Source organism: Lepidothrix coronata, unplaced genomic scaffold (genome assembly GCF_001604755.1).
Source record: "Lepidothrix coronata isolate B3197 unplaced genomic scaffold, Lepidothrix_coronata-1.0 Scaffold377, whole genome shotgun sequence".
Classification (NCBI taxonomy): Eukaryota; Metazoa; Chordata; class Aves; order Passeriformes; family Pipridae; genus Lepidothrix; species Lepidothrix coronata.
In genome coordinates, this window is record NW_016690557.1 from 40,672 (window position 1) to 49,232 (window position 8,561).

The window sequence follows — 8,561 nt, forward strand, 5'->3', positions numbered from 1 at the left end:
ATATTGGGCGGGGGGGGGGGGGATCTCTCCATGAAAAAGCTTCTCTGAGGTGATCACACAGTGCAGGTTGTTCTCTGCCTCAATTACCAACAATCCTGTCTTTCCCATCTGACTGGAAGCCTCTTGATTGTACAAAAAAACCCACAAAAAAAGATCTCTTCAGCATCAGTGAAACAGTGAGGATGTTCCACATTAATGGCCACCCTGGCAGTGGAGAAGGGCTTAAACCCCTCCTGGAAAGTGCCGGGAGTACTGCCCTTATTTAAGAGGAAAGAGCGAGCACAGATTGCAACCAAAGATGAAATCCAAAGGTCACGAACTCCCTCCAGCCCCTGAGAGGAAAACCCCCCACGCTGGCCCCGCAGGCTCTGCTCGGCACCCAAATTTAACGCCGAGCCCGGCGAGGCGGGTGAGCAGAACCCAGCAGGCAGCAGCCACGGGGAGGAACGGGGTGTCTCAGACTCGGGAAGAGCTGTTGCTAGGCAAACACGGGGCCCAGGTGAAGCGTAGAGCAGGGGGAATTCGGGAAGCCCGGATAAGAGCTGCGGACAGCTCTTCCCACGCAGAGCTCCTGGATTTTCGGAGGGATCACGTTTCCCGGGAACATCAGCGCACACAACGTGCCTGGCTCCTGATGGGCTCTGCCCCACACGGGTGCCTTGGGGAGCCACACCAGAGCCGGGACACGGCTGGAGCCCGTCTGACCTCCTGACAGGAGCTCCCCCGGTGACAGCCCCGGGTCCAGCAGTGCCAATCCAGGCCGTGGGATCAGCTGCAGCGCTGCCTCACCTTCCGATGAACATCAGGGGGCCCGAAACCAGCCGGTTTCCACAGCAACGCCAGCACCGACACACACAGAGCTTCTGGAGTGCATTCCTGCCTTATCAGGCACTGTGGGCTCCAGCCTCCAGTGACAGGGGGTTGAGGGTCCATCCCTGATGGAACCACCCGGGGGTTTGCGAAATCAAATCAATTCAGAGGCATTTCTTTAATAACAATGTCCATCAAAACAGTGACCGAGGTCGGGACTGAAACGCTTTAAGGCATGCACCAGTCCCACCCCAAATTTTGGGCAATATCCTAAGGAACAAAGCGACACAGGTAGGCACTAGAAAACACATTAGCTACAAACTCGCCTGTCTGAACTCTGCAGACTTCGGGGCCACTCATTAACAGCTGGAACAGCTTCCAGAGGGGCTCTCCCGGGATCCTGCATTAGGAGCACGGCAGGCACACGGTGACAAATGACCTGGCAGGTAACCCAGAGCCAGCCTGGACCCACTCCGTGCAGCCTGCTTTACGAGGTTTAGGCTTCAAACCACAATGGAAACTAGTTAAGACAAACCCAAAGCTTGACTGTGCGGCTTCACCTGGCACCGGGTCTGGTACAGCGGCGACAGGATGTCCCCGGAGAGCACAGCCCCAGCCTGGCCGGACCTGGCAGGACAGGGGCGTGGAGCCACCACCCGCGGGGCGCAGGGAGGGACAGATGAAATCACTGCCTCGAGTCAGGGGAGGAAAATGCAGGATGTTCCTTATCATGCTCATCAGACCACAGACCGAGAGGGCACCTTCTGGATAGGAGAGGCAACAGGAGCATCAGAATAATCACTTTGTACAAAAGAGAAAACCTGGGGGAAATATCAGTAGTGCTCCCTTAAGAAGGGGAACGATGCACTCAGATTCACTGCCCGTTATCTCTGCTAAAGGCCCACGTCCAGCCCTGGTTCCCAGAGGCTCAGCCAGGCCCAGCTCCTGCTCCTGCCCAGCTCCCGGGTGGCTGTGGCTCCCCCGAGCACCAGGGACCAGCTGGTGAGGAAGGACAAACACCTCTGGGACTGGCAGGCTGCTGACACCCTGGGAGTACCTAGTTTTCCACGAGAACGCTCCCACTTGTCTCCCACAAGCCTTTTACAAAGATCACTGTTAGAAGAGGCTCCGTCCCAGAAGCGCGGGCGAGCAGCAGCACCGGCGCCAGCCGAGGTGAGGACTCTGCTGGGGTGCAGGGCAGGAAACAAGGCTCATCCCACTACTCCCCGTGCTCCCCAGCCCCCTCTGCTCCCCCAGCCAGGGCGGTGAGTCACCTCCCAGTCACAGCACCGCTCCCTCCCACCAGGAACACAAGGGGAAGTGCCTCCTCAGCCACAGGCTCACACGGGGACTCACCTGACCTCAAGGTAAATTTAGCAAAACCTCCTCTTCTGTGGACCCTGGCAGTGAGGGATAAAACAGCCAGGAAGCAAGATTTCATAGGCTGGGGAGAGAAGCAGCCTGGCTGGCGTTCAGCAGAAAGGAATCAAACCCTGACAAGGTGAAGCAATGTCTCTGTTGTAATTTCTCACCGACTAAAAAGGCAAATACTTTTGTTGACTGGTTTCTAAAATCGATGGCAGTTTCTGGAAGTCACTCCACGGTGTGAAGGAGACCTGGATAAACAGAGGAGGAGGATGGCAAGCAGAGCACAGCACCGAGAGAAAAAAAAAATCACACACCCCAAAAAACCTCCTCCTCGCTGTTTGTTTACCTTCCAGGTCACTTCTCTCTTGGAAGACAAAACACTTCTTCATCCTCATATCTGCCAGAGTTCTCAGAACTGCAGGTATTTCGTTTGATTGCAGGCAAGGTTCCTAAGTCCTAGAAATCAGGAGCCTGACAAACACCGACAGCCTGCCAGTGCACAGGAACTACAGCAAACGGGAGGCAGGAAAAAATGAACAATTGCACATAGAAATACACCGAGTCTGCTGCCCGGTCGAGACATCACCTGGCAGACAGATATTCCACAATGCAGCCCAAGAATCAAGTTCCTAGATTTGTTTTGTTGGGGCTCTGGGGTTGGTTTTTGGTGGGTTGGCTTGTTTGTAACTATTGAACTGCAATTATAGCTTCCAGGCCTGTGCAATTCAACCACATCTCTTATTTAAAATTAATTACTGGTTAACGGCCGGCGCTTTTTTTTCTGCAGAAAACAATCCCTTTCCTAAGGATTTGTTTTTCCTTCTTTCTGGGAGAGGAAAAGGCAGCGGGAGCAGAGGAAGGGAGTGCTCCAGTACTGGGAACTGGGCAGTTTAAGAAAAAGCTGGCGTGACAGCAGCTTGAAGACTTCTGAAAGCCACAGTTCCAGGTAAACCCTGGCAGCAGCTCCGGTCCCGAGCCAGCAGGGAAACCACATTCCTTCCTCCCGGGTAGGAGTCACCCAGCCCGGGCCACATTCCCGCCCAGCTCACCCAAAACAAGAGCCTGCCTCCCAAAAGGGACAGGGCTGCCCCTGCTGCAGTGGAACCCTTACCCAACTCAACGAAACGTTTGAGAGGAAGGAGCAGTGAAAACAGAGGACGGAGAAATTTATGGAAGTTAAGGAGATTTCTCTGTTCGCCGACACCAAAATTCAACTGCAATCAAATCGAGCTACTCCTGCACGTTGCTGTCACATCTCCCACTTCCAATTGACTGAAGCTGGGAGATAATCCAGCCCCCCCTGCTGTTACAAGGCCCAGAAAGTCCCAGTTTTTAGGGCACAGAGTTTAATTAAGCAAGAGGCCTTGGGACTGAGAGGTTGCCAGCTTGGCCTGTGCCAGCTGCCCACAGGCTGCACCCGCAGCACCCCCTGGGATGTGGCCCCTGGCTCCTACAGCCCCTTGCAGACCCGAAAATGGCCTCTGTGCAGGAGCAGAGGAGGACCTGCCGTGGCCATTTCCCACGACACAGTGCCCTCCAACGGCCAGCCCTTCTCCGGGAACCCGAGGAGTGCCTGTCCCCCCTTCCCAAAGGCAGCAGCACCCCCGCGGGACAGGACAGCAACCCCCACCTCTGAATGGGGGTGTATCTAAAAGCAGCACCTCTGCGCTCCCTCAGACACACATTTTAATACAGGCCACCTGAAGTGTCTTGACATTCATTTTACATTAAAACTAGAATTCGCTTAGTGACCAAAACGCGCTGAGAACTCATAAAAAGAAGGTTTAAAACGCAGGCTTTTAGAAAAATCTATTGACCTCCGGAGAACCACAGCCTGTTTTGTTATTCTGCCACGCAAGGAGATAGGCGAGCCCTATCGTTTATGAAACACTTCCTTATCTGGACTTTTTAATCATCATTTCAAGTTTACACGCTATCCCTGAAGCCAGTGCACTTAGAGCCCATAAAAACAATTCAGGAGGGTTTTATTCCCATTTAAAAAGTCAATAGAAAGGCAGTCTTCTGAATTGCTTCTTGCTGAGACACTGTCAGCACTGCGACCGAGGGAGGCCCCCCTCCCACTGGGATGGCAGAGTCGGGCTTTATGTAACCCGAGTATGGAGAGCAGGAACAGCAGAGCTCCCGTTTAAAGGCTCTGTGTTCACTGCTGGTCACCAAAGGTGCACCTTGTCCAGGAACTCCGGGGGGTTTTCCACAGAAAAGGCTCCAGGTTCAAGCAGCAGCTGGTGCAGCCCAGGGCAGGCTGGGCCCCCACACTGCCCCTTCCCAGCTGGCAGCTGAGGAGCCACGGCTGCCTGAGTTGCTGCTCCGTCACAGCAGGACCCTGGTCCTCAGCACCAGAGACACCCCAGCACCCACAGACACCCCAGCACTGAGAGACACCCCAGCATTGAGAGACACCTCAGCACCCAAAGACACCCCAGCACAGAGAGACACCCCAGCATTGAGAGACACCTCAGCACCCAAAGACACCCCAGCACAGAGAGACACCCCAGCATTGAGAGACACCCCAGCACCACAGACACCCCAGTACCCAGAGACACCCCAGCACCCAGAGACACCCCAGCACCACAGACACCCCAGCACCCAGAGACACCCCAGCATTGAGAGACACCTCAGCACCAGAGACACCCCAGCACCCAGGGACACCTCAGCACCCAGGGACACCTCAGCACCAGAGACACCTCAGCACCCAGAGACACCTCAGCACCCACAGACACCCCAGCACCCAGAGACACCTCAGCATTGAGACACCCCAGCACCCAGAGACACCTCAGCACCCACAGACACCTCAGCACCCACAGACACCCCAGCACCCAGAGACACCTCAGCACCAGAGACACCTCAGCACCCACAGACACCCCAGCACCCACAGACACCCCAGCACCCAGGCCACGGAACAGCAGCTGAGATCCTACTGCAACCACCTGCAACATCTGGTTTATCCTTTCCCCTCGGGTCAGATCCCGTACAGGTAAGCCTGTGCTTTACAGGGATTCATTTCCTCCCCATCCACAGGGACCATTTCCATCACACCCACAACCCCCAAGACCTCCAGGATTCCCTCCCGGGGACCGAGGCTTTGCCCAGCACAGCACCCGAGAAGAAAGGTTAAGCTGCAGTGACTACACGCAGAACTATTTCTCTGGAGGCATATGGGAGGACTGTATCTCACGCACTGAGATCTTTTCAGGAACATAAGGTCCTTTTTTGACAATTTCTAAGGCATGACAAAATGTCAGCTCAGTAGGAAGCTGCTAATTCCAGTTGATTCAATCACAAGTCACGGTAGTTGAATAGAACTTGAAAAGAGAAGAATGCTGGAACTGCAGAGAGCAGTTTCACGTATAAACCTCTTTTTTCCCTAATATTTTAAAATATAAAAAGACATTCTTTCTTCGTGGATCTTTTTGAGAAGATCCGTTATTAATTCAACCGCACGAGATCCAAGGAGCCTGCAAGTTTTGCTTCCACCCAAGGACACCGCCAAAGGGAACGTTTGTGGATTTGTTTGGGCGAAATTCAAGCCAAACACTCTTGAGAAACCCAAACTGAAACCAACACGGGGGGTGCTCCATTCACAAATATTCTCAACTACCAAGGCCTGGAAGTTTTTAAATACAGGGATATTTTAAGGACTGCGTGAGAGCGCCTAAGCTTCCAGTAGCCCGTGTAAATATTATTTCACAATTATTTCACAGAATCCCGGAGGGGCTGAGGTCGGCAGGGGCCTCGGGAGGTCACCTGGCTCATCCCCTACTCGAGCCAGAGCCGGTTGCCGATGGTGCGAGCAGGAGGGCACCTCTGCCTCTGGTCTGCAGAAGACGCTGCTGCTTCTCTGAGAAGCCCTTCGGCGAGTCCGGCTCACGTGGAAATCGCCGCGTTTCCCCCCCAGCAAAGGTGCCAGGAGGGGAAGCCCTGCCAACTCGAGACCCTCCAGAAAACACCTACAACAGAACTGCAAAGTGCATTTCAAACCCAGGCAGGAACAAAGGAAATTAAGAGCCGGAATATGCCCACGCACGATTCAGCCTCTCACAGCTGGAAGAGCTCTGCTTTTCAAAAGACAACACCACGCCAAGTCCAAACCAGTGCTAATGGGAAGTCATTACCCACACGAGCCAGCACGCAGTGAACTGTCAGCACACCTGCCTTCCTCAACCCTCTGGAGCTTTACCTTTACTGGAGCTTACTTACAGCCACCCTCCCGAGGGAGAACCTCCTGCTCCTGCTCTGAGCTCTCCTCTGCCCGTCACCACAGAACTGACAGCAGTTCAGGGTCTTGGCATAATGAAACTACAGCCCACCCAGCCCCGAGTACTGCCGGCACCCTCCTCGCCCTGGTCCCTTTTCCCTCTCTCTCCCACTCTATATCCATCCCTGCTGCAGTTTTAGACGGTCACTGCTCTGTCCTGAGAAGTGTCCAGCGCGGTCAGATCCACCCCTCAGGCAGTGTGGTCACCACTGCAGCTGAGAGCCCAGAGCCTTGCTTTCCCCTTTTCCAACAGCTCTGGGAGTGACAGACACATCTCCCTGCCCGCTGTTCCACAGGCCGGGGCCCCCAGCACCAGCTGGGACCGAGCACCGCGGCAGGAACAGCCCCCGCTCTCCCAGGACCCCTCCACCCCAGAGCCAAGGTGAGAGCGGCAGGGCCAGCGCGTTCCACCCTGTCCCCGCGTCTCTTTAGCATTCTGGGCGAGTACCGGCATATGTCGAGACGGGAGGCAGGGACAAAAGGCACAGGCGAGCACAGCACACCAGAAAAGGCAGCAGCATGATGTTCCCAGCCACCTCCCTGGGACCAGGCAGGATGGCTCCAGCCTCCCCTTTTCCTCACACAACAGAAGCCCCAAACAAATGTCTGGGGGTGCCCACACTGGGACAGCAAGTCCCGTTGGCCTTGGCTGCTCCTCCAGCCTGGGCAGGGCCCCCAGCAGCTGGGAAACACGGAGGATGCCCACGGACCCTCCAGCACCCCGGGAGCAGAGAGGATGCCCACAGATGGCTCAGCAGTGGGCCCGGGTGACACAGGGGAGCTGGCGCAGAGCTGCTCAGGGATTACTGTCAGCCACCCCCATCCTCACGGGAAGGCTCAAGGAAACAGCCCGGGAGGAGGAGAAGGTTCTCCCCGGGTGCAGTGCTCGCTGTGTACAACACCCAAAGCCCCAGCACGCCCTCCCTTCTCCCCAGCCTTCACACACCTGCAGAGAGCATTACCACTCTGCTCTCAGCTTTATCAAATCAACAGCAAAACGAACCCCCCCCCCCCAGCAAAACACCCACTCCAGTCCGAGAACCTCCTTTCCAATGACAATTAAACGTTACAATCATCCACTGAAATACAGGCAATAAACGCTGCCCGTCAGCTTCACAAGGCAAAGACTTTATTTTTTTTAGCGTCAGTTCCTTCTACACCTCAGACTAACGGATTACCCGTCGAGTTCGGCCCCATAAAACCGGATGCAACGCTGTTACAATTTTTATTCGCTCCCGCACAAATACAAGCGATACGTGATACAGCTGATCTACCCTGAAACCACAGCCCAGCAACGCAGCCTGCCCATTACTGATGCTCCGTGGCACCGGCTGCCAAGGAAAGGGGCACCTGACCGAGGCGGCGAAACAAAAAGGGCCTTAAACGGGATTTTTAACATTCCCCTAAGGCAAAGCGGACCGTTCTGCGTCAGCTCGGTTCTGCGGAAGACCGCGGCCGATAAAGCGAGTGGTTATCGCGGGTCCTACCCCGCTTATCGGCTCCATCTGCACCGGGACCAGGCGGTGCCCGACGCGGCTCCCGGCGGGGCTGCGGGAGGGGCGGAGGGGGCTCTTTGTCCGCACCTGCCCGGGCCGGGCCCGGAGCCCCGCGGGGCGGGCGGCGCTCGCCCTCCGGGACCGACCCTCGACCTTCGCTCCCGCAGCGCCCTCGCGGCTCCCGCCGACGGGGCCCCGCCGCGCCCCGCGCCCCGCACCCCGCGCCCCGCACGCGGCCGCCGCCCCGACCCACCTCGTCCTCCGAGAGCCCGTACACCGGCTCCGCCGCCGCGGTCGCCATGGAGCCGCTCCTCGACCCGCCGAGGCCGCCTCCTCTTCCTCCTCCTCCTCCTCCTCCTCCTCCTTCTCCTCCTGCCGCCGCCGCCGCCGCTGCTGCTGCCGCCGCTGGCCCGCGGGCGGCGGAAGGCGGCGGGAGCCGAGCCCGGCGGGAAGGGGCCGGGGCCGGGGCCGGGGGCGGGGCCGCCCGCGCTGCCGCCGCCGGCCGGGACCGAGCGCGGCCGCAGGGACGGGGAGCGCCGGCGGGGCGGGCAGAGCGCCGGGGCGGGCAGAGCGCCGGGCCGGCCCAGCGGCGGCGGGAGGGGCGGGAGGGG

At 57.2% G+C, this 8,561-nt stretch overlaps 1 protein-coding gene across 1 annotated transcript in view; it reads right to left on the reverse strand.

Annotated features, from left to right (window-relative positions):
* Positions 1-8,322, reverse strand: part of NEDD4L (neural precursor cell expressed, developmentally down-regulated 4-like, E3 ubiquitin protein ligase) — a 38,876-nt gene extending 30,554 nt beyond the window's left edge. The window contains exon 1 of the mRNA XM_017839130.1: positions 8,204-8,322. Within this exon, the coding sequence (XP_017694619.1) occupies positions 8,204-8,251 (48 nt within the window). The 5' untranslated portion in view covers positions 8,252-8,322. The remainder of the gene's footprint in view (positions 1-8,203) is intronic.
* Between the last annotated feature and the right edge of the window lie 239 nt (positions 8,323-8,561).